Raw genomic sequence first — 27192 nt, forward strand, 5'->3', positions numbered from 1 at the left:
GAAATTCAACCCATCCATGAAAATAACACCTGGCCATTTTACTCACCACTCGAATGACTGTCAGGTACAGAATGGCTCATGGCTTCGACAAAATGGTGCATTCCCCTTTGTTTGTGGGTCTGTAACGAAGTTGTAGGAGTGGGACTTTTTGGGGTGGGCGAAGTAGGTTACCTATTTAAAAATGGCTTGGCTTACCTAGGAGCTGGTTGGATGACCTCATACACACTTAGGAAATCAAGTACAGTATTGTACCTTCAGGGTTCGGTCCACACCGGCGGTACCCTGTAAAGGCCATATTTGCACCAATTTTGGCCATTTTTGTACCAGTGACGGACCAGTTTGACACCAGAGGTACAACTTTACAATCAAGTACCCATGCCAAGAGTACAATGAGCGTGGGTACGAGGGGTGGGCGGATTGATACAAAAAGTATCGATACTAACGATACTACATTTAATTTTGAAGATCGATTCTAGCGTCAATAGGATCGATACTAAAAAAAGGGATCATTTTCTCTCTCCAAAATAAGTTAAATAAGTAAAATTGCCGATTAGCAGCGATTTGACCCTGGTGTTACTTGGTATCAGATCGAAACCAAATTTTGCAGTATCACCCACTCCTAGTGGCTACAGTACAGCCAATAGGACAAGCCATTGTACCCCTAAAGGTACTGAAGGGGTTGTACTTTACATTTTTAACGGATCTTGGGCTGGTAGGCGACTGTATATACTGTATTTACGAGTGTGGATACAATGAATACCGCTGACTAGAAGTAAAAGGAAGGATCGGTCCCCTATTGTAGAACGCTGTGTAGTCATTATGGCTCTGACACCGGGTGTGTCCTACTCGGGCCTCCGCTTTGTCCTGCTCTGCTCCCTCTGCCTCAGCTCTTCACGACCGTCGCTCCTTTCCGCTGTGGCAGCTGTACCGCTAGAGACACTCCTGGAGGAAAATAAGTCTTCGTTGCCTTCCCTCTACTGTGTCAGCACCCTGCCTTTAATGAGGCCTCGAGTCATGACCTGATGACACACACACACACACGCACGCACACACACACACACACACACACACACACACACACACACACCTATTTGAAGTTCTCAATATAGAATGCACTGCAACCGACTACTTCATTCGCACTCCTTGTAATTTAACTTTTAAAATACATTCATCCAAGTATTTGTGAAATCAGTGTGAGCATGCTGTAAGAGAAGTACTTCTTGGTGTGTCTCAAAATCTTAATAACCACTACAATTGCACCACAGGGACAAAACGGTTCATTTTGAGTTCATGCTTTTGTGCTGTGCTGTGTGTCTGGAAAAAACACGGATTCATTCCCTCGTTGTTTGAGTCGACATGGCATCTTATTGAAAATGCAGCCTTTTGCTGCAGGTGATTTACAGTTTAGATACCTTTTGAGTTTTTAAAATGTGGTGAGAAGTATCCAACACGATGGAACTCGGTAAAAAGTACTTGCTCGCTTCAGAAATGTGCTCAAGTAAAAGTTGCATACTTTTAGTTGTATGAGTTGTATTTACTTACATCAATGACGAACATTGCACAAACACGCACATTGAGAGTTTTCTCTTCTGGCACACACTTGGTTTCATACAAACGTTGATGTGTTGTATTTCTGTGTTTATGTTCCAGTTGCCGGACCAGTAACCGTAAAAGCCTCATCCTGACCAGTACCTCCCCCACTCTCCCCCGACCGCACTCCCCGCTGCCGGGGCACCTGGGTAAAAAGCTGCTGCTTATTTTAGTACCGTCAGGACGGTGGTGTGGCGAATGTAGTCAGGGATATATCTGTCATTTAGGGAAGCTGAAAGCATGTGCAACTTATTCCACAGTGGAACGAGAACTAATGTTCTGTATTAGTGTATAAAGTGTATTCAAGTTAAGGAAAAGTATGGAGGAAAAGTGTTTGAGTCATTGATATCAAGTTGACTTGATATCAATGACTAGCAACAGACTAGGTAGCAACAGAAGAAGTTCTTGATCAACTTCATGACCTTATGTTTTCCATTCTGAATGCCATAGCCTCTATTGGTCAAACCAAAAGTGATGATGGTCCAGCGGTTTGAGTAAGAGAGTCACGGCGAAAGTATCCTCATTACGCAGGGTTCTTATTTCGCTCCATAGAAAAACAGTAAAATAATCGCACCCCATCTCTGCCGCACGCATTGGCGGTGCCATCGGGGGGGGGGGGGGGGGGGGCGGGGACAGGGAGACAGGTGCGCAAATTGCGCCCTGATCGCCTCCCTCTCCGCGCCCCCGGTGCGCGGGCATCGTTGTATATTATTATTTAGGGGGACAACTCTGTTTTTCCCAGGAAGGGGGGGGTCCGAATTCCCCTGTATTCCCCATGATTTCCGCCCCTGCACTCAGTCATAGCAAGGGTCAATCAATATGATCAGCTAGTTAGTTGTAGTTAATTGCAACCATGATAAATATATTGAGTTATTATATTCGCAAGTCCAATAAGTATGTATTACTGTTTTGTGTTTCCACAGGGAGCAGTCCACTGGACAGTCCACGCAACTTCTCCCCCAGCGGACCTGCACACTTTTCCTTTGCTTCCTCTCGAAGGTACAGGCCCTTGAAGGCCATATACTGTAATCACAAGCTGCTTCATGACAAGCCTTAGAAGGATAGTTTGTGAATAGGAATCATTTTAGCTGTACTGTACATACAGTACATACATACAGGATACTTGAAAAATCTGTGGAAGTTTAGTTATTTCCACAACTCGGGCAGATGAAAGCCATTTTCTCCTCCTCGGTTGCCCACTGCGACAACTGGCTCGGACGGATGGATGGATAAGTGCCAGGATGTTGCCCAACCTAGGATCCCTCATCGCCCACTCAGGGGGAGTGTCAGACAGCGGGGCGGCCAGAGAACTGCCCGAGGAAAAAAAGAGGAAATGAAAAGGGAGGAGGAGGCGGGTGGGGTGCTGGCCGTCATTTGAGCCAGATTGAAAGAAAGTCAAGGGGTTGAAATAGCCTCGGTATATAACTGCTTATCTTCCGTTAAAATGGAGGCTGGGGGGATTTAGGGGGACTATTCTCGTCCGTAGGTAGTTTCACAAAATCACGACGAGAGCTAACATTTCTTTCTTTCTTTCTTTCTTTCTTTCTTCATTTCATTCTTTCTACCTCCAGGGCGGATGGTCGAAGATGGTCCCTGGCGTCTCTGCCTTCCTCAGGATATGGCACCAACACGCCCAGTTCAACGGTAAACACACGCACACATGCACACACACACACTTCTCTACTGATGAAATCTTGAGTATTTTGGTTCATTAATTATTCTTATGAGGGGAAAAAGTAAAGAGAAATTTGGAATCTGCTTTCATCTTTTTTCGGATAATCTAACAGTAAAAGGAGGCACACTGATTTTTTTTAGCTGCTTTCAGATTTTTTATTAACATCTAAAGAGCTCATTTAAACCCCTTTCCTCCGCATGAATATGTATTTTATTGTAAGAATTGATTTGCATACATAGACACAGGCCAATAAGTGTGTGTGAGGCTGAAATTCCTTCTTCTGTGAAGTTGAACTATTTCTGTTTTGGCCTGCTTTGCAATGATTACACACCAGACTTCCAGCTAAATATCATGCGTACGCACACACACACACACGCACGTACACCGACACACATGTGTTCCTTTGACTTTGCACTGAGCACTGTTATTCTCCACAGAATGCTTAGAAGTACCTCGGCACGAGTCAACATCTATCCCATGGAAAACAGCTAAAAATAGCCAATTGGTTGCTAAGATATTCTCAACATGATTTATCTGCAGCTGATTCCTTGGCCTTTCCAGTGAAGGAGAGGGGGGAACAGAAATGATATTTAGCCAATCTATTTTCCTGCCCAGCTGTCACAAGCTATTCCTCCAGCCATCACCTCCAGCCATTGGAATTGGAATGTGGCAGAAAGATAGATTTACTGTACATAGAAACATACAATAGTTAAAGGCATAGATACTGTATACACAGAAAGCTACAAAGAAAGGGCCATAGATGCATACTAGATAGAAATATAGATACATAGATATATACATAGATACACAGATGTCCCTGTCCTGCTGTTATTTCCCCATCTCTTCCCTTCCTTTCTCTTCTCATCTCTTCTCTTCACTTACGCTCTATTCTCTTCTATTCTCTTCACTTCCGTTCCGTCCTCTTCTCTTCCCTTCTCTCCTCTTTTCTTCTCTATTCTTCGCTTCTCCTCTCTTCCCCTTTCCACTCTTCCCTTCTCATCATTGTCTTATCTTCTCTTTGCTGTCCTTCTTTTCTTCTCATCTCTCCTCTCTCACGCTTTCTGCATTAGGTGGACATATTTTCCTCCACCAACGGTCCCCACTTCCTTCTCCTCTACTCCTCCCCTTTCTTTCTCCCTTTTTTCCTTTCTTTTCTTAACCGCCATCACTGTCCCACTAATGCACACACACACACACACACATTATGTGCCTATTGATTACATTTGTGGAGAGATGAGGTTGCTCTGTCCTCCATCCTCCCTCTCTCCTCCCTCTCTCCTCAATCTTCATCTCCATCACTGTCTCTCTCTTCATTTGTTCCACGCCAGTTTGCATGCTGATAAGGAGACTGCGTGATCTCTCCTGGCTTTTAACAAGGGACAATTATCATCACTTGATGGGTTACAGCGGCGCCCGTCTACCCCTGTAGGAAGCTATAGGGAAACAGAGCGTCACCTATACAGCTGAACACCTAAACTGTATACATGTTTCAGAAACTGCAGTGATAGACTCAAAGTGGTGATTGAGGGTGAAAAGGAAAATACACTTTTATTGGGAGGAGCTACAAAAGATTATAGAGATAATATTATAGAGATAAGAAATAACCCCCCTTGACAAGGAAACATCCCTGGATATATCGATATAATATCCAGATAGATACTTGGAAAGATACATTACAAAGATAAATACTTACAGTAGATACATAGATAAATACATGGATACATGGATACTTAGATACATAGATACATAGATACATAGATACTAATATATATAGATAGATACATAGATACTTAGATATATAGATACTTAATTACATAGATACTTAGATACATAGATACTTAGATACATAGATGCATAGATACTTAGATACAAAGATACTTAGATACATAGATACACATAGATACATAGATAGATACATATATACTTTGATACATAGATTCAAAGATACATAGATACAAAGATACATGGATACAGAGATACGTAGATAAATATATACATAGCTACCTTAGATACTGAGATACTGTACATAGATTGATACATAGATACATAGATACTTAGATACATAGATAAATACATATAGAGTAGAAGCCACTTGGAGAGGACAGCTGGAGCATGACAGAGCCTAAGCCGATCCTTGATTGGGGCGTGGCTGACCCATGCAAGAACCGTGACAGGATCGATCAATATATACATTTTTTTATTTTATAGAACGAATGGTTTGATTGGAGCGGGGCTTTTTTTGTCCTACAGTGTGCCATGTGCACACCTTACAAGTTATTATTACTTATTACTACTCTATGGAAATACTTTTTAAAAATATTTTATTAGTGTCTATCGATCCCTGTTGCTTTTCATAACGACAACTAATGCACACACACAAGTGTAATTGACCATCTGTGGCTTATGACTATTGACTGTATGAGATCATTATTATCTGTATTTCTGCATCACCCTTTATTGTTTATCACATATTTTTGCTGTTTTACCTATTGCTTTCTACTTTTTTTATACAATCATTTGTATCATAGCCTTACACTCTACAACTTTTACACAAGGATACAGTATTTGTCTCTAATTGCCACAGTACACATTTTTGAGTGACTACGAAGCAGATTGCGAACAAGGTCTTGGGCCATGTCTTTGTTTACACTTAATGGCTCATCATTGTGTGACCCAACAGGTCTGTAAGGCCTCACACCAAACCCATACATATTCAAATGCAGACCCATTGACCAAAATCTCCACACTCCATTACTTATACTACACTACATTTTTTTACATTTTGTTTCAAGATTAACTGTTTCAATACTTTTTAAATTCTGTATTTAAATACTGTTCTATTTCGATCATTATTATACCCTTATTTTACGTATATTGTAAAGTTCAGTTAGCTCTGAGACTTAGGATCTCATTACATGTAATGATGATTGCATTGTTATCAAGTATATGACAATAAACTTGAAACTACAATTACATAGACTTAGTTTGAGTGCTCTCATTACAAAGTTATTGAACTTTGTAATTTTAAAAATGTAAATAAAAAAACAGCTCCCATTTTTAAATGAAACAGCTGTGCAACATCTATATTAAAAGAAATCATTGAGACCTGTTCTCATTCATATGACAAAAAACAATTGTACTTTGAAAGATGACCTCTGGTCAGAGTTCAAAGGACAGTATCTCAGGTAATGAGTCAGGGTAAGTGGTGAAAATCTGAAATCTCTCTCTGGAATGTGATTGTGTTTTTTGTGAAGTTACCACCATCTCATGGTGACACACTGCAATTGAATAAATGGGTGTGTTTACAATCAAAATTAAACACGCCCCGTCAGGACACAGGAGGCGGGAGGGGGGATTCCAGGCGAATGGCAACTGGCTGGGAAGTGCATGGGGGCTGGCTGGAAACTGGCTGGAACTTGGTTGCAATTCAGCTGTCAGCCGGCTGGAAGAGGCTTCTTCAAGTGGCTCCTACTGTATTCGTGGATATATAGATACTGGGTTACATAGATCTGTAGATGCATAGATACATAGATACTTAGATAGATACATGGATACATAGATAGATAGATAGATAGATAGATAGATAGATAGATAGATAGATAGATAGATAGATAGATAGATAGATAGATAGATAGATAGATAGATAGATAAATAGATAGATAGATAGATAGATAGATAGATAGATAGATAGATAGATAGATAGATAGATAGATAGATAGATAGATAGATAGATAGATAGATAGATAGATAGATAGATAGATAGATAGATTGATAGATAGATCGATTGATAGATAGATACATAGATACATAGATAGATAGATAGATAGATAGATAGATAGATAGATAGATAGATAGATAGATAGATAGATAGATAGATAGATAGATAGATAGATTGATAGATAGATCGATTGATAGATAGATACATAGATACATAGATAGATAGATAGATAGATAGATAGATAGATAGATAGATAGATAGATAGATAGATAGATAGATAGATCGATCGATACATAGATACTTAGATACACATATATATATATATATATATATATATATATATACTTGGATACATAGATACTGGGATACATAGATACTTAGATATATAGATACATAGATACTTAGATACATAGATATATATATGTTATAAATATGTTGTATATAATTTGCAGAAACTATATTCAAAGTGATGATAATTGAGGGTCAAAAGGAAAAAAACCTCAAATTATGGGGAAGCTGCAAAATATATTATAGAGATGAGAAATAAGGGGACTTCCCTGGGCGATAATACGATTGAATATCGATATCATTGACTAGATATAATCTGGGAATTTGGTGTATAGACTGTCCTAGCTGTTCTAATCAATGCCTCTACTTGCTGAGTCATAATAGCCACATTATCTAATGATTGTTTCTCAGAGGTTTCTTGTGTGGAAAATTTCTTGTGAAAGCACCGATATTCATCCCCAGCATATTGTCAAATTATAAATCAAGATATCAAGGCCCCTCATCGTTTCAGCCCACCCTGCGCTCATGACCTGATCAGGTTTTTCTGAATTGATTTTGTGGCAGAGATCCAGGTGTGGCCTTGACTGTCCCCCTGGTATTCCATGGGGAGATTTGTTCATTAAACCTTCCATTGATCCGGCTCTTTTTTCTCCCCGGCGCGGCGGAGAAAAAGTCCTTTGTTAAAGAGCGTTGCCATTAACGTCCCCGACTTTCAGCCTGCATCCCCTGTAGTCCTTCCTTCTCACTGTTCACCCTCCTACACTCCCTCCATCCTGAAATTTCCTCCACCACTCTCCTCTTTTTTTCAAACTAATCCCCACCCATGCACACAGAGATGCACTTCACTCTCCTTCTTTAACCACAACTTTTCTCTCTTTCCACCTGTTCTCTTTATTCTCCCACCTTCTGTTTCTTTCATTCCTTTGTTTTGTTGGATGTTTCCTTTCTCACACTCGCTGACTCCCTGACTGGGTGATACTGGCCATCGCACGGCTGTTGTCACATCAATGGAACATTCTGGATTTGTTGTTTGCCTCGGCTCTCTACTTCTTCTTCTGATTATCTTCCACTGTTCTCAAGGCGTTCTGGTTATCCCGCTTGGTGGATAAGCGTCACGTCATTTTGACGATTCGTCAACTTCATCCGTCTTCACTGTGTTGCGTTGACAGCTTTCTCGAGACTTTAAACTTCACGTTATGAAATTTCTAATTTTTCAACAGGTAAGTGAATTAAGTGAATCTTTGCTTTTGTTTTCAACCTTAACTTTTCATTTTATTTGCATTTAGAGTTTGTTTTAAAAACGTAGTTGGATTAGTTAGTGAGTTTAGCGTTCGTTGTTTGTATTTCACATAGAAGCTTCTGCCTTGAATACAACGAGTTCTATCGCTGGAATGAGTAATAATCTTTAAATACGTTGCCCCTTTTAACAGGAGGATTCTATTCTCTTCTCCATGGGTCCAAGGGAGAAGGCACTGGGACAGAGTGGTGGGTTTGTCCCATTAACCAGAGGAGGATACAGAAGATTTCCACAATCTATATGTGTATTTATGGAGCTGTTTCTGTAATAAAGTGTTTTCTGATTATTTTTTGTTATCAGTTATTTATTTCGATTATTAAATTAAGAAAAACACACAATGCATACATTTTTGTAAATTTCATTAAACACATTAATAGCTTAATACCTTATCAATAAATTTACAGATTTCTCTACTACATAAATCTACTGCTTGACAAGTCAGTTCAACTTGAGCCCACACGTAGTGACTCCCAAGCAGCAAGGACAGGTACGGTATACCAAACCAATAAAGTTTATGAAACTACTTCCCAAGTATGAAGTAGAATATAAAGGCTAGTCCTTGGTGGTATATCTGTTTTCCTGCTGGAATGATAATATTTAATTTACATAAGTGAGGTTTAATTTGTAATGGGGGAAAATGTATGGACTGCACATCAGCGATATATACAGTATATATGTGTATGTGTGTTTATGTGTATATAGATATACAGTATATGTGTGTGTGTGTGTGTGTGTGTGTGTGTGTGTGTGTGTGTGTGTGTGTGTGTGTGTGTGTGTGTGTGTGTGTGTGTGGTAAATGCATACCAGGCATGGTAATTGAATATTTTCACAGAATACATCTTTTGAATGGACCTCTATGGGAATCTACTCTCCAGTTTAGGCTTTGTGCTCTGAAAAATAGAGGCCAATCCTAAAAAACATGAGGGGTTTGGGAGCCTCTTAGTTTAGGTCAAGCCGCTTTCGCGCTGATGCTTCTGCTTGGTGTGACCTTCCACATTGATCAACATGCCAGCGTATCTGAAGCGTTGCAGTGACGCTGACGTGTCGCATCTGGTGTGGCGCAGGGGTTAGGCACAACAAAAGATTTGCAAAAAGAAACCGAGGAATCAAAACTCAAAAGTCGCTCTCATTGCTGTTCAATCAGGTCTAATTTACACAAACTGTCTTTCTTCTTCTCTCTTTTTCTCCCCCCCCCCCCCCCTTTCTCCAGTCGTCCAGCTCGTCACAGGAGCGGCTGCACCAGCTGCCCTTCCAGCCCACCATGGACGAGCTGCACTTCCTGTCCAAGCATTTTGGCAGCACCGAGAGCATCACGGACGACGACTGTGGCGGGGGCCGCCGCTCGCCCCATGTCCGCCCTCGCTCCCGTAGCCTCAGGTCAGAGGTCACAGGGGTTACGGGTGCAGGAGGATGAGGAGAGGGGAGAGGAAGTTTTAAGAAAATAGTGAAAAATAGAAGATAGCAAGAAAATACCAACCAGAAGGAGCAAGGACGCTCCCCAGGCCTTGGGTTGAGTTGCAACCGACTCATCAACAGTTGAAATTCCTAATATTATGAAATATGTAAAATATTCATTCTTATTTAGGTTAGTTTGACATAAGGGATAACAGTTGTTTTCTAGTTGATACTAGCTAGTTATTAGCTATTAGCCTTTTTCTCTCTAGAAAGTTAGTATGTGGACATTCAAGAATACAGAAGCCTTGAAGGGCAAAGTAGAAAAAAAATGTTTTAGGCAGGTCTTGAAAAATGTCATAAGTATTAAGTTGAGTTGATTTGAATGAATCTTGTCAGAACGAGATAGCAAGTCGTTCGAACACTATAAACTTGACATTGGCTAAAAGATATATCTCTGCCCCAAATTTGCTGAACAACTTTCCGTCCATTATCCAGAGCAGGTGTAAGCCGTACATATCTGCCTAATCTGCTAAAAAGGCCTCATCAATATTTTATCTTGATGACTTACTATTGCATTTCCAACAAGATAGTAATTCACACCACGTGGCCTTTCAATCCAAGACACATTTCCACTTATGGCTAAACTTTATATTTTATTTTGCCCTTTAGCTTCCATACTTGTAAACCTGATGAGTCAATTGATGTAACCGATATGAAAGTGTTTCAATGGATTCCTGAAAGTGGAAATTCATGGGTTGGAAAGCTGATATTAAACACTTATTTGTCTTGTTTTTTGATCTCTTCAACAAGTCTAGAATTCTAGGAGAAGCTAAGCTTCTCAGTTAGCTGTATTCAAACAATGAACAAGTTCCACACACAATGGTTTTGTTATCCTGTTCAAAAACGAGCATCTAATAGGTGCCACAGGTCGTGTAGGGCAGTGTGAAGTCGCTCCAGCGTTTGACTGCGCGTCTACAGCCTCTCCTGTGCTTCCTGTGTGTTCCTGTTTCCTGACGCTCCCGGAGTTAGCCTGCTTGTTTTTTTTCGGTAGCCTCCACCCGTTCGTGCTGTGGCTTCCTCCAGAGTGTTTCCCAATTAGCTGTGCGGTCTCCTGGGTGCACCAGGCTCTAATAAGACCTCTCTCCTTAATGCAGCAATCCCTCCCCAAATGCATGGCGTGGCACGGCCTCGCTCCCATTGCTTGCACTTCTACTGGTAACCTCTTCCACAATCGCTGGAATACTTAACAGCCATTACCGTTAACTATCACATTGGTACTTCAGGCTCCTTTTATAGCACAACTAGAGATGCAGTTGCCTAGAATGGCCGACCGGTTCGCAACAGCCTAATGATAGGTCTGTGCATATCAGAATGGAATGAATGCATATATCCGGCTAGCAGACCGCTGGCAGTAGGCTGGCACCCGGCTGGGAGCGGCCATTCTGAGTGGCTGGTACTGTACGACGAGAAATATAACCTGCATTCTTCAAATTGTGTTAAAAGTTAGTTATCTGATAATGTTTTAGGCAAGGGAAAGTGTGGCTTCTCCTCACTCCATCATTTAAAATGGACACATTTATATCGTCATCATATTTATGTCATTACTTTCGTATATAGAGTGTCTCAGTGTGTATGCGTACAGAAATACATGGCTGCATGTGAGCGTATGCCATTGTTTTTGTTGTGTCCGATACTTTTTTGATTGAAGAGCAAGCAGTGCCGCCCAGGAACGCCTCCGGATCCATTAGGGAGATGGAGTGCGCTGAATCTCTGATTGGTTGATTAGCATAATGCGCAGACAGGATGGGCACATGTGAATTATTTCTCGCTTTCTAGTGAAAAAGGCAGGCCCTCTCCCTCCCTCTCTCTCTCTCTCTCTCTCTCTCTCTCTCTCTCTCTCTCTCTCTCTCTCTCTCTCTCTCGCTCTCCCCCGCTCTGTCTCTCTGGGTATTTCTTCAGTCTCTCTTTCTGTCCGCGCCGCCCACCCGACACCTGTTGTGCTCGATATTGCCATGTTCATCTCCTCTGTCCATCAAAATACATTGCTCTCTTTCTCTCTGCAGCCCGGGGCGGTCGCCGTCCTGCTACGACAATGAAATAGTGATGATGAACCATGTTTACAAAGAGCGCTTCCCCAAGGTCAGTGCAATGCACGTGCATGCACCACCAGCAAACCACCACACGCATGTACTTATTACCCCACATGTACGGACATACAGTATAATATACCATCCTCCACAAACAGAACTTTACTGTAAAGTCCACCTCCTTCCCATTTCACCCACCTTACTTTCCCCAAAGGAAAATGGAAATCCTAGCAACACCTTGGCAACCAGTGATAAACTAAACTTAGATAGCCATAACCCCTCCAATGAAGGTTTTAAGGTGGTGGATTTAGATCATGTGTGAAGAATGATGATATTCCTCTTCTTCCTGGAGAAGCTTGAAATGTTGAACGATATATACTGTTGGTGCTACTGTAAAATCAGTCATTTGTGAAAAACGTATCATGGTGACCATGACTGTGCTGAACCTTCTTGATATGATATCTACAATAACTCATGGAAATGGAGGGAGTAGTGATAAATTATATAAAACAGCTTCCATAGAAACTCCATGGATATGAATGTATGGTAATGTCACTGCAATCTTTTTCTGATTCTACTGGTTGTAATAAAAAAAAAAAATGGTGAGGATGATCACTAATCGCATTGATCACAAATCAGATGCCAGCAGTGTGATATGGTGGCAGTCACAAGTTGGCACACAAGGGTAGACTGTCATATCGAATATGTCAGTGTTCTGTGAATGTTCTGGCCTAAAAACAGGCTTAGAAATTGCCGGTGTGAGTTTCCTTCTGCATGCCTAAGTAAGGGTGGCACAGGTTCCAAAGCTTTACAGTCGTTGAGCAACCGAAAAAAATCTTGACATAGATTAAGGAAGCATAACTACAATTTCTACTTCTGCCTCACCACTCAGTAAACCAGTTTCCTATTATCAGAAAATCTTTTTTTTGTAGCAATTTACATTATTTGTAGAATAAATAAAGATCAGACAGCGCTAAAGTGATTGCTTCCTCCATTTTAACTCTCCAACGGATTGGTCCTCCACGTGTCATCACTGCCAAAACAATTTTGCCATTGGTTGAATCAGAAAACGTGCCACTCAAAACCTTCAAAGTCGAACTCTGCACCGAGGCATCACATCCAATTGCTTTGAAATGAACTGAATTTGATGTGAATTTTTGAGCTGTCCTACATGCTGTTGTGTGACCAGGTATTCCAGTGACATTCCAGTGATTGTCCAATGTTTGAAATTATTGAGCCCATTTAGAAGATACACGTTTTCTAGCCGCAACCATCACCTCACGACCAAGACTAAATCTGTCGAAAATAAAAAGATAAGAGAGGATAATGGAGGAAAAAACAGACCTTGTAAAGCCCAAACTTTTCCCTTTCCTGGAGTGTTGGAAAAAAACTTTTGTATGCCTCCCTACCTCTCTAACAAGGCCACCGCTCAGATGGAGGAGCGGCTGGCAGAGTTCATCCATAGCTACTCCCCGGAGAGCGTAGCCGACGGGGTCCTCAGCTTCATCCACCACCAGATCGCGGAGCTGTCCAGGGACTGCCTGACCAAGTCGCGTGAAGGCCTCATCACTACGGTCTACTTCTGCGAGCTGCAGGAGAACCTGGAGAAGCTGATGCATGATGTGAGTCGGCAGACACTTCGTTGACTTATTGCCGTGGTGGTAAGCTAGTGGTCAGCGGTGGTTTTAAAGCGATACACCATATCAGACGGATTTAAACACACAACCGTTCACATATACTCTCTGTTCTGTCTCTACCTCCTCTTCTGGCCCCTTATCCCCTCCTTCCAGGCATATGAGCGCTCAGAGAGCTCGGAGCTCACCTTCATCACCGAGCTGGTCAAAAAGCTCTTCATCATCATCTCCCGTCCGGCCCGTCTGCTGGAGTGCTTGGTGAGTTGCCTTCAGCACGTCTGATCAAAATCACATCGCTGTGGTCGGGATGTTATCAGTTGGCCATATTGACTTCCAGGTTCTCAGTTCCCTCTTGGAGATTCAACACACACACACACACATTACTGTAGGAGACAAACCTCAGTTGGCTTTTATTGAATTATGGGTTTGCCCTTCGTAAAGTGTACCTTGATCTGAGGAGAGTGCCGGTGTTATTGCCTTGCTTGCTTGTACTTTGCAGTACAAGCATACGGATTGGATGGAACCTTGGTGGACTCATTGCAGTCTTTGCACCAGTTTGCATTTTCTACCATGACTCTTATGGATGAAAGTTAAAGACATATTTTTTCTTTATCGTGTTTCAGGTGTATAATCATGCATGTTAATGGTCATGGGCCTATCAAAGTTGTACATACTGTATGTATAAAGTCCAGATATAGCCTTAAACTACTACAGATGCATCTTCTGTAATTACTCCTTACCGAGAACGGATAGATTTTGCTGGTGTTTCCGCTGGTTCCTTACTGAGGTTGCTTTGGCCACAACGACAAACTTAATCAGTTATGCCTTAAGCTTAATTTAGCCTAAACGCAAAAACAAGTAAATATTACATTACAAAGATTTGTTGCTCCGGAGAGAAATAGGAATTGTTCTGTTAGTCCAGTTAATGCAGTTTTGGCAGTTCTCCTGCCACAAGCCACCCGAGTGGCTTTTTCAGGGCCCTCTGACACAGATGATGGTGTTGAAATGTACCAGTTTATTGAAGAGAGTAAGCAAGATGGGACAAGCCCCGAGCAGATGTCGTGACAAGTGCTCCTCCCATGTGTATGGGGATGGGTGTGAACCTGTGCTCCTTGATTGCTCTGATGAGCAACAGGAGTACAGCTACCCCTGATCCTGGGCCAAATTAACTAGACCCAAGACAGTTGTGGCTGCTTAAATCACACCACAGCAGTGTTTGTTGAATATGTTCAGAACTAGGACCCAAATGTAGACACTGAGGCAGAGGCAGGATTCCAAAAACAGCAGAGTTAAATTCAAAAAAGGTATTAGTAGAATATGACCAAACTTAACTGGAAATCTTATCTCGGCAACAAATATACCCTGACTAGGAAACAAACTAACTTAAGGACAGAGGAAATTAAACTGCAGACTTAAAAGACACAGGTGAACACAATAACGAATTGACACAGGTGAAACAATAAAGGAAAACGAGAAGGCTCTGTAAAACAAAGGAGACATCTATGGGACAAAAACAAAATGACGCACTAACTACACAAAAATATATCAAAACTGTCACAGAACAGGAGAAGGACAGAAAGCATCCTTATGGATTTAACTGTAATCTACAGTGTTTTTGTGTATTTATTCTGAGCTCCTAAAATGTACAAAAAAATGTATTCATATGTACAGTATTCTGTATCTCTAGCTGTATATTGTTAACAAGTGCTGTATTTGTAACACAGACCACAGCTTCTTTAAGCTTTTTCATTGTAATACATCAGCTCCCCTCTCTCTGCATGTTTCTGCTCCAGCAAACACATCCTGACAGCCACAGGGTTTTTCTCTTACTAAACAGGATACCATAAAATATTCCTCCATACCACCCACACTACGAGAGAGTCTTCCCAGAAGCACATCCGTCTGTGGAGAGGCATCTGCTGATACACGCACAACTTACTCTATAATAATAATAATAATAATAATAATAATAATAATAATAATAATAATAATAATAATAATAATTATGACAGAAATAATAACAACACTAATAATAACAAACTAACAACACCAATAATAATAATAATAACAATATTATTATTATTATTATTATTATTATTATTATTATTATTATTATTATTATTAATAATAATAATAATAATAATAATAATAATAATAATAATAATAAGCTATTCTGTTCTCTGATTGATTTTGTGTCCGTCACCGGCTCATCCCCACCCATTTCTCGCAGGATCATCTTTCTGTTGCCAAGACTACTGTTGGAAGAGGTCGATAGGGTCATTCAGGATGTGGACGGGACTTTACTGTAGATCCTTGTGGCGGTTGGGTTAGAGAGGACGAGGAGACGAGAGAGGGAGAAAGAGAGAGAGGGCGCCTGCACACACACACGCACACACACACACACACACACACACACACACACACACACACACACACACACACACACACACACATGTTGTCCCTGTCTCTGAAGTTCATTTAGCATTCGAGTCAGTCCCACGGTCAGAATCGGTGGAAATGTCACAGACGCGGTCGGCAGCCTAGTAGAAATAAGAACGTTGCCCTGGCTCTTTCCCCATCTATTCATTCTGCCACTCTCTCGCTCACTTTTCCCTCTTTCTGTCTATCTCACTTTCCCCCTTCTCTCTTCTCCCTTCATGGATTTGCCTTCTCACTCACCATTTTCTCTCTCTCTCTCTCTCTCTCTCTCTCTCTCTCTCTGTCTCTCTCTCTCTCTCTCCCTCTCTCTCTCTCTCTCTCTCTTTCTCTCTCTAAGCCTCAGCTGGAGAGAGGCAGAGAGAGAGAGAGAGAGAGAGAGAGAGAGAGAGAGAGAGCAGAGGGAGAGGGAGGAAATTACCCTGTGTGCCCCGGGCTCTGTTTTCTAATCAAAATGTTATTCTCCCTGTGCGCCTCCACCAGCAGGGATGAAGCAGACTCCCACAGGAAAGCGTGGTGATGATGAGGATGAGGATGAGGGTGCATTTACACAAGGCTTTTTAACGTTGGAAATGTTTTAGCACTGCTCGTGTTTTGGTTTTGACAACCCCCCAGAAGCTGAATTGGATTAGGTAAAAAGTCAGGAAAGGAGAGGGGGTGGAGGATGATAGGGGCGGGGGGTGAATGCAATTCAATAAAGTACTCTTGGTTCATTTCATTGTGTCGGCATGTTGTTTACACTGCTCAATCTGTTCATGACCGTGGATTTAATCTGTTCAGTGACATGTCACGTGTGGTTTGATTTACTATGTGTGACTATTTAAATACAATAATAAATATATAGTATTTTTTTCAGCTGAGGTTTGGTGGTGTTTCACTGCAGATGATTAGAATAAAAGATAAAAATAAAGGCTTTACAGGCTGAAATTTTTGAGAATAATACAATTAAATATTTAAAAAAAGTGAAGTTTGAAAAATTAAAATTTTGAAAATATAAAAAATTGTCAAATATATGCAAATAGTCGACAGAAAATATACATATAATCCCTCTTCACTCAAAATGTTTGTATATAAATGGGGATTCAAACACACATGTACTTGTATCTCGCATGTCACTAATTCCACAAATTCATTCTGATTCATGTCTGGTGATAGGGTTAGGGTCGAGCTTGCAGGTACACTTTGGCCAGTTATTGTTGCTCATTCTCACTGTAAAAATTGACTCCTTCTTTAAGTTGTGTAGGTGTAGGAATAGGGTTATATTAACTCAACTTTTGTATTTTGGGCTGCACAAATTAAATTAAATCTAAATAATTCAATCAAAATAATCAATTTGGATTTCGATAATCAATTGATTTTACCTTAAGTTGCCTAATTTTACATGAACGCCACACTTACGCTTACTTAGTTATATAATATGGGTCTTACCACCTTAATATTTTTTACTTCAGGCTACAAAACTTGGTGTCATGGGTTTACAGAGCTTGTGTTATCATTTTGATTCACAAAGAAAAATATTTGTAAAGAGAATAGTTCCATATTCAGAGGACTTTATAACAAACATAACCCTGGTGTGTACCGCAATGCAGAAATCCTCATTTGCTGGTTAAGAAAAAAAAATGAATGGGAAAAATCTGGAAAAAAAACAAAACTTAAATATTCCACTTTAAGTAATGTTTTCACAGAAGTTAGCGTTAGAAATGTGATATTGTAAGTAAGTGTGGTTATTTCTTAGAGTAATGTCTCATCCTCCTGTGCTAGGAATTCAACCCCGAGGAGTTCTACCATCTCCTGGAGGCGGCGGAGGACCACGCCAAGGAGGGCCAGCTGATGAAGACCGACATCCCCCGCTACATCATCAGTCAACTAGGTCTGACCCGGGACCCGCTGGAAGGTGAGAGAGGCCGTGGGAGTTGACAGGGAGGAAGGAAGGAAGGAAGGAAGGAAGGAAGGAAAGAAAGAAAGAAAGAAAAAAGGATATGAACTTCTTAACCTGCTTTAGGTGACGGATGGAATGTCTATTTCACTTCTTTAGATCAGCGGTTCCCAACCTTTTTTCATATCATGGACCCCTCAGTTTCATACGCATTGAGCCACAGACCCCAAGATAAGATTTTGTCTCTGGGACCCCAAACTTCAAACTTCACTTACAAATTTCTATTGTAAGCTACAGATTTAGTCTGGACTTCCATATCTGTCTGTTAAAGCTAAAGTTAGAGAGATAACTGAAACCAGGATGAGATCAATCATTTTTCTACTTCCTCTGATGGTGTTAACTTAAATACCGGTGAAGTCACAATTTGCTGGGGACCCCCTAGACCCCACATTGAGAACCACTGAAAACTACCTCTTTAAAAAAATATGTCAGTATGTCAGTTTGATATTCAAACTGCCATGACCCACTAAGCACCTCAGCGAGAAGCAGCGTCAACATGCCGTCCTCCGCCTCCTGATGTGAGACATTACATCAGTCACATTATTTCAATCGATTTCTGAAAGCAGCGTCTCTGTGAATGGGAAGGTGTCCGATCATCCGGTGGAAAGTCATTGGGATACAGATTGTCGACTGACTGACTCATTTGCTGGCTGGCTGTGCAGGAGCATCGCGGCCTATCATTAATCATCAGGGCTCCCAAACCTCATGGCTCAAACTCACATCTGCTGCGCCCGCCCTAATCCATCAACAGCTATTCATTAGCTGATGGGGTAAATGGCTGGAATGACTATTCGCAATAAGCCGTGGCGTTTATTTCAAGACAAATATCAGAACGCCAGGTGTTTGGAATGCTTATCTCAGCTTTTGTCTAGTGAGGCAACACTTACAAAACGATTTGTTCATAGTGAACCACTCTTTTGAAGGAGTCAGGAGTCGATTCAACAAGACTCATCCCTTTGTTTCTGTGTAACTGCAGCAAACTGGAAATAATTGCTGAGGGCTAAAAAAATGTGGAAATAATCCGGGATTCACAGTTTGCTGTTTTCTAACCCTATATAAATAATTTTGGCAGAATTAAATCGATTCTTGTGAGTGAGTGAGTGAGTGAGTGAGTGAGTGCACTCACCACTCAGAGCCAAAACAACTCTTTCGGCTCTCGTTCACCGCACGCCAAATTAATAACAAGTCCGAAAATGGAATGAATCTTTTCACTACTTAGCCTTGGTTTGCAAAGCTCAAGAAATTTGTAGCTTTCCCACGTCTCCTTTTCATGTCAAACAAAACTGGCAGGCTTTGCCGCTATGTTCATTTCTGAGCTCTTTGTCGATGTTGTGTTTCAAATTACATGCACACATTAAATGCACACTCAAAGAGCAGCTTAATAACCCGTGGTAAGATTTGAATTGACGTTAACTGTTGTTTCATCGTTTTTTTCCACAAAAAAAACAAACAAACTCATCAGCCAGATCAGAGGAAAGCGGGGACTTCCTTTGCAGACTAATAAAAAACGGGAGAGACGAGGAGAAGGATTTATAGCGAGGAGCTGTTTAATTCTGCTGTTTTTGCTTTGACAAACTTGGCCCCCCGGCAGTCTAAGATGTTTGAATAGCCGTGTTGGAGCTGCCGTGAAATTCATCACCACAGCCTCAGTGCAGCGGGGATGTCATTTTGTTTTTTTTGTTTTGTTTTTTTTAACTTTGAAGAAGTTTTTTTTGTTGTTTTCCTCAGACATTGTGAGCTTGGAAGGCTACGACAGCCCGGAGACCGACGACTCTGCCGAGGTGGGAGGCTGACAAGTGCACCGCAAACAAGTGTCGCCTGCGGGCGTTCACGCACATTCAACAGAGACACACTTTTACTTCTGCATTGATAGAGTTGAGAGGTGCGTAATTCATGAACGAGATGGTTGTTCCACCAGGGGAGGGGGAAAGCCATCAAGCCGCCAAGCGAAGGAGACTTTCAGACCATCAAGCTGATTAGCAATGGCGCCTATGGGTAAGCTCAGATAGGCTCAAATCAGCGGGTAGCTTAAATCGAATTGGAAATAAATCAGTCGATAAGTCAGTCAGTATAAAATCGTCTTTAAATCTCATCTTTGAATTTCAGCGTTCACTCCATATGCTTTCCCTCCCTCCTCCAGCGCTGTCTACCTGGTGCGCCACCGGGAGACGCGTCAGCGTTTCGCCATGAAGAAGATCAACAAGCAGAACCTGATCCTGAGGAACCAGATCCAGCAGGCCTTTGTGGAGCGGGACATCCTCACCTTCGCGGAGAACCCCTTCGTCGTCTCCATGTTCTGCTCCTTCGAGAGCCGGCGGCACCTCTGCATGGTCATGGAATACGTCGAGGGTGAGCTGGGAGGGATGCTTTGGGACGGACGCCCTTGGTTTTTGCTCGAGTTTGAGGTTAGAGTCGGTGAATGCTTTGGTTTTAAGTTTGGTTTCATCAACTTTATTGGACAACCCAGTGAAACGCAGGGAAAGGATCATTTGCTGGCTCCAGAGAGAACTGTGGAGAACTGTTTTCTGCTATTATGTCTTCTTTCTGCCGATTGAAGAAATAATAGCATTCAATAATAATAATTCTGTTCAATAATCCTAAAATTTGCCTAAAAGAACAAAATATATACAACAAAACACAGTCTCCAAAAGGTATATTGTTACAAAATCCAAACTCCAAAAACAGAATAACTTATATAAATAGAGTAATTCATTTAATGGCTTTGTAATTTATTCATAAAAACGTTTGTTTTTAAGTTTACATCCTTCTTGTCCTCGCTTGGCACCTGCACAGTCGACAGTATCAGACAAACTAAAGCCCTACGAGTAAAGAGGGCAAACCCGTTCCCTGGACTCAGCTGGTCGTTTTAAGGACGAGAGAAAGTCGAGCAACTCCCCTTTCACGGTCGCAATGATACTCAAGCATCGAGGAAAGTCGAACGACTTTAAAGGCCGCGAAGGCTTCTTCTGGCCACGGCAGAAGACGGTGAAGCAAGGTCAGCGGTTGCACTCTGCTGCCTAAGCTAAATCAATCCTCCTCTCCAGTTGCACCCAGCTTCCTGGGGGCGGCTCGGTGAGTCGCACCGTCTCTCAGACACACTCAGGCATGAAGGGTAGTTGCGTGTGACTCAGACTGCGATGCCTCTGCCCTCTTGGCAGATTAGTGGGCAGCGGAATCCTGTACGCAGGGGAGCAAATCAAAGCATACAGTAAGCATTTGCTTCTTCTCCTCATGGAAATGACTAAATCTGGCCTTGGCATCGTCCTTTACATCATTACATACTATCATACTATCATTACATTTGCATTTATATCTTATTATTATTTATATCTTTATTAGATACAGTCAACGCTGTGAAGGGGTGTGTCATCAAGCCGACATGAATAACTTAACGCATTCAGAACGATGGACTAAACCCTAAGCCCTGACCCTGCACCAAACCAGGGGTTCTCAACCGTTTTTTTCTGATCATGGGCCGTCAATTTAATACACATTAGATCACAGACCCCATTTGAAACGTTGTCCATGGGACCCTGACCTGAGAAGATCTTTGTTCTTAGATATGATTTAGTCCAAACGGCCATACCTGTAGTTTCCATATCAGTCTATACTAGCAAGATAACATCAGGCTATGATCAAAACGGTCGTTATTCTACATTCTCTGACAGGGTCTTGAATTAAACAAATGATTAAACGTGAAACAATGGTGAAGTTGAACTATTAAAAATTTTGCTGGGAACACCCCTGGAAGTTCTTCGGGGATCCCCCCCCCCCCCAGACACCATCTTAAGAACCACTTTACTAAACAACCAATGTTATCATGTCACCGTAGGAGGTGATTGTGCAACTCTGCTGAAGAACATCGGGGCTCTACCGGTGGAGCTGGCCAGGATGTACTTTGCTGAGACCGTGCTGGCTTTGGAGTACTTGCACAACTACGGCATCGTCCACAGAGACCTCAAACCCGACAAGTAAGCGGCAGATGGAGTTGATACCTCTGAAAATACAACACCGTGTTAAAATGACACATCTAGCTGATTTAAGGGAGGCGATAAAAATACTTTGTCAGATTCAAGAGTTGACTTTTAAAAACACACCTTTTGTAACCAAAAAGGTTCAGGGACAAAATTAGGGAAGGATACATCAAATTTGAGTGCTAAGTTGTCCCTGATTTCTGCTATATTATCTCATAGGCAAGTTTATTTGGGGCTGTCGAATGGCAAAGTGTCATCTTTGCTATTGTTTGTGTTTATCCAGCCTACTTATTACCTCCATGGGTCACATCAAGCTGACTGACTTCGGCCTGTCCAAAATGGGTCTGATGAGCCTCACCACCAACCTTTACGAGGGCCACATCGAGAAGGACGCCCGAGAGTTCCTGGACAAACAGGTTAACCAGTAACCTACTTGTGATTGCACACTGTTCTGTAATGGACAGATACTGGACATTGGATTGGCATTGGCATTGGATTTATAGTCTGTATTTCCATGGTGCGGTTCCCCGCTTGGCATCTATTGCAGGTCTAGCCGCCCTGGAATGTGCAAACAGTCATCTTGCATTCACAGGGTTATTTTCTTCCCGCTGCCTAACCATGCATATAAACCTGCGGTGTCATCCTGCCTAACTGAGTATTACCCAAATGAAGACCCGGGATCACATCGCTTCTCCGGATGCCTGGATGAGTCGAATCATTCACGCTCTCCATCCACACCACCAAAGCTGTTTTTGCAATTACAGTTATTGTTTACGCTGCAAATTAAGCTGGTCGTAATTAATTTGATTGGTCCATGTGTCCTCCAGCCATTTCCAGACAGCCGCGTGCATCACTTTAGCCGTTTGTAATCGGCTTTGAGTTTGTATTCCTGTCGAGATTTTGATTAGGAGTGTGTTTATCATTTATTCGGTAATGATGCCTATTGTGTGAGACTGCAGCTTCACGAAAGAAAAATCCACCTGTGTCGCCCCATACAGACATGTGACTGCACAGACACACACACACACACATCTACATACTTTTTTCTCCTGAACAGCTCGCTGTAACTGTGTTTTTAATTATAATGATTAATATTATAATGTAATTATCCATTTATCCTCATCTTTATCTTCATCCCAATCTATCATTCCACCCATTTGTCCATCAATCTCTCCAATCTGTTAATCTATTCTTCTTTCCTCCCTTCACTTCTCCCTTTTGACTTTCTTTCTTTCTTTCTTCTCCAAGGTCTGCGGTACTCCGGAGTACATCGCTCCGGAGGTGATCCTGCGGCAGGGCTATGGGAAGCCGGTGGACTGGTGGGCCATGGGCATCATCCTCTACGAGTTCCTGGTGGGCTGCGTGCCCTTCTTTGGAGACACCCCGGAGGAGCTGTTTGGACAGGTCATCACAGGTGAGGAAAATGCCCAGATCATTTTTATAGAATACAACTGGTGTTTTTAGTGCTGTCATGTCGTGTTTACATCAATTAATCATCATCGTTCCTCTGCCTTGTTGCCCCTTCCAGACGACATAGTGTGGCCAGAGGGGGATGAAGCTCTGCCTGGGGATGCCCAGGGTCTCATCTCCACACTGCTGCAGACCAACCCACTCATGAGGCTTGGCACAGGTATTGGTAACACTGGTCCTCAGGACTCCCCTCTGCTGCCACTTAGCTCCAGGGTTAGGGTTTTTTTTCAAAATGGCTCGAATGAGAACTGACACTGAGGATTTAAGACAAACTGTACATATCTTAAGCGCTGATGGTGGTCCGTACTGAAAGTGTGTATTGATTTTTTTATGGGAAGGTTACTTTTAGTTGTGTAGTTGTGATTTCCCTGTTACCTGCCTCTAGAGCTTTTTCCACCTGTCTTTATTATGAAGCAATATTTCAGCTGATGCATTTGAATGCTCCCTGTAATGTGAAGGATTGCTAAATACCGTCAATCGCCCTGAGAAACAACTGATTTATTTTTGACTGTCCGTCAGAGCTAACTGGCCGTTCTCTCCAGAACTCCATGATACGTCTTCCTGTTTCACTTAAAATAGAGGGAAATCTGTGCATGAGTAAAGAGGCCAATGAGGCCAACACAGTAAAGACGTGACTGGACATTTGTGTCTAAGTGTTTCACAAACCCTCTGCTTTTTATTACTTCTGGGCCACCTCAGGTAGACGCAGCATAATTAATTGATACTATCAAATTTGTATCCCAAAAATATGCACTACAGCTGCATATCATTCAGATTACTTCCCAGTTGTATGATAACATAATATTGTTGTGATAATATTGCTGTGATTGTGACGTGACGGGATGTTTCTTGTGTCCTCGGTGCCACCAGGGGGCGCCTTCGAGGTCAAGCAGCACCCATTCTTCACCGAGCTCGACTGGAACAGCCTTCTGAGGCAGAAGGCCGAGTTCATCCCTCACCTGGAGTCGGAGGAGGACACCAGCTACTTCGACAGTGAGTGTGTGTGTGTGTGTGTGTGTGTGTGTGTGTGTGTGTGTGTGTGTGTGTGCGAGCAGGCTTGTATGGCAAGCCGTTTTAACATTTAATCCATACGACAAACTAGTCACTTTTCAAAAGTTAGTTACTGCTGTAGTTGCTATTCCAACAGTTATTAGCAGATATTTTAGTTTTACTAGTCAAAATATATAAGGTACAAGAACTGATTTATTAGATACTAATAATTATTCCAATTGTTACTAAAAAACAAATGCAATGTTTCGAGTAACAATTTGGACAATTTTGTCATTGGATCTTGTGGGACTGTTTGAAACATCAAATATTTGCCTCCGACTAGTATCTATTCTTAGCCTGGCCAGAACAATTCGCAAATGCGTATTAGTCTGGAATCTCTCAGTTCTTTTTTCGATATCCAAGGAGCATTATCAACGGTGCAGACCAAAATGTCTCTGGACGCAATTGGATAGACCTACAACCAGTCAGAGCATTGGATAGACTTACAACCAATCAGAGCATTGGATAGACTTACATCCAATCAGAGCATTGGATAGACCTACAACCAATCAGAGCATTGGATAGACTTACAACCAATCAGAGCATTGGACAGACCTACAACCAATCAGAGCATTGGATAGACTTACAACCAATCAGAGCATTGGATAGACCTACAACCAACCAAAGCAACGAAACGTGTGATGTAGCGCTGAGCGAGTGTGTTGGTAAATGTAACTTTTACCAAATCGTGTTGGAAGTACGGCAAACATATCTTTCTTATCCACAAAAGATTTTTAGAGAAAATATGCCGTCCAGTTTGTTTAATACTGTCGTGATAGCAGATTCAACAGACAGTTCAACATAAGTGACAGCCATCTTGGTAAGGTGCGTCAACGGCACTCCTCTGTATTGCATCTCATCAACCCCGCCCTATATTAGATAAACGGTTGTGATTGGCCTGACTATGGCAACATGGGGTAGAAAATCAGTTTGTGGGAGGGTGGCCAGACATATTCTGCTGAGCAAATTAAAAATGAACTGCAGATTTGTCTGGTTCCCAGGCAAATCTATTCCCATTGTGACTAGTATCTATTTCAATTTTACTAGTCACTATTAATTGAGTACCAGTACATATTAATTAGTGACTAGTGCCTTTTCCTGTTGTCACTCGTAGTTTTATAATTACTAGTAAAGTTTTAAATTAAACTACCAACAAGCTTTCTTGACTAGTAATTTTCTCATGACGGCTAAAAATGACACTGGTAAAACAGAAAATGTTACTAGTAACAATAGGAAAATGCAAGTGTCATTAATGAAAAAGTACTCGTACTCAATTAATTTTGAAAATTAAAATTGAAAAAGATGCCAGTAACAATGGGAATAGATACTAGTCAGAGGCAAATATTTGATATCTGAAACACAGAGCCCCATAGGATTCAATGACAAAATTGTCCAAATTGTTACTAATAATTGGAATAGTTACTAGTATCTAATAAATTACAAAAAAGTGCTAATACCTAATACATTTTGACTAGCAAAACTAAAATAGTTACTAACTGTTGGAATAGCAACTAGTAACTAAAATATAAGTTCTAGTAATTTTTAAAAAGTGACTATGTTCGTCCTATGAATTAAATGTTTAAATGGCTTGCCATAGGCTTGGATATAATATCCACATTTTGTATCTCTATCCTCTGTCTCTCATTGTCTCTCTCTCTCTCTCTCTCTCTCTCTCTCTCCCTCCCTCTCTCTCTCTCTTTCTCTCTCTCCCCCTCGCTCCCTTCTTTCCCCCCAGCCCGCTCGGAGCGCTATCGCCACATCAACACGTACGACGAGGATGACACCAACGACGACGAGCCGGTGGAGATCCGACAGTTTTCCTCCTGCTCTCCTCGCTTCAGCAAGGTCACTGCTCTTCCTCCCTCATTCCACACTCGTTTTTAAACGCGTACAAATGATTTTGGCTTTATTTCCAGTTGTGCTAAAGTTACTAGTTGGTCTACAAAGGGCCGTAAACCTTGGCGTTGAACAAGGAACAACTTACTGTACAATATCTCTAAAAAGATCAATCCAAAGTAACTTTTTAAACGAGCGATTCCTCTTCCTATCGATCCGAGAAGGAGAAGAAGAAGTTCCAGCTACAAAGTCTTTCCTTTCTGAACAGCTACTTTTGAACCCTGAACCGCCTCTTTCATCGCTGTGGTCCACACTCTCCCGCTCTCTCCCCCTCCGCTTTGATTCTGTTTTTCTGTCTCTTTTCGCTGTCTGAAGCAGTTTTTTCCCAGTCCTTTTTTTGTAGTTTCATTTGGATGTGTTTATTTCTCTTGATCTCCCAACTTCCGGAGACTGCTGTAATGTACCTTCTTCAGAAGAATGGCGCTGAACTCTCAGATTCCTTCACAGTCTAACGTGAGGAAGGAGAGAGCCCCCCCTCAGGGATTAGTCTCATCTTATGTTTTCTTATTTGAATTAGTATAGAACCCTCTCTTATTACTTTTCCTCCCTTTCTCCTACCTCAAACAATCTTGTGGTAGAAGTCCATTGGTCACGTTGGCGCAGCGTATAGGAGTGGCGCAGTGTACGGTGGTGGAGAGGTGTGAATTCCATGCTGTTTGCACATTTCCTTGACCAGCTGGGCCTCAGAATTCCTTCCCTGAGTGTAGCTTGGCCAGGACTCCGAAGCGACTGAACACCCCTTCAAT

General features: G+C 41.8%; 1 protein-coding gene across 1 annotated transcript in view; it reads left to right on the forward strand.

Moving 5' to 3' along the window:
- mast1a (microtubule associated serine/threonine kinase 1a) overlaps positions 1-27192 on the forward strand; it is a gene marked incomplete at both ends in the record, with an annotated part of 75869 nt that overhangs the window by 32780 nt on the left and 15897 nt on the right. The window contains 17 exons of the mRNA XM_079999506.1: positions 1651-1739; positions 2514-2589; positions 3162-3234; positions 9779-9945; positions 12027-12102; positions 13472-13672; positions 13841-13942; positions 17882-18014; positions 19785-19837; positions 19975-20051; positions 20197-20405; positions 21889-22027; positions 22314-22446; positions 23279-23444; positions 23559-23660; positions 24371-24493; positions 26286-26395. Coding sequence (XP_079855632.1) covers positions 1651-1739; positions 2514-2589; positions 3162-3234; positions 9779-9945; positions 12027-12102; positions 13472-13672; positions 13841-13942; positions 17882-18014; positions 19785-19837; positions 19975-20051; positions 20197-20405; positions 21889-22027; positions 22314-22446; positions 23279-23444; positions 23559-23660; positions 24371-24493; positions 26286-26395 — 2029 coding nt within the window. The remainder of the gene's footprint in view (positions 1-1650; positions 1740-2513; positions 2590-3161; positions 3235-9778; positions 9946-12026; positions 12103-13471; positions 13673-13840; positions 13943-17881; positions 18015-19784; positions 19838-19974; positions 20052-20196; positions 20406-21888; positions 22028-22313; positions 22447-23278; positions 23445-23558; positions 23661-24370; positions 24494-26285; positions 26396-27192) is intronic.

This window comes from Zeus faber (genome assembly GCF_960531495.2).
Source record: "Zeus faber genome assembly, chromosome: 4".
NCBI classification, from domain to species: Eukaryota; Metazoa; Chordata; class Actinopteri; order Zeiformes; family Zeidae; genus Zeus; species Zeus faber.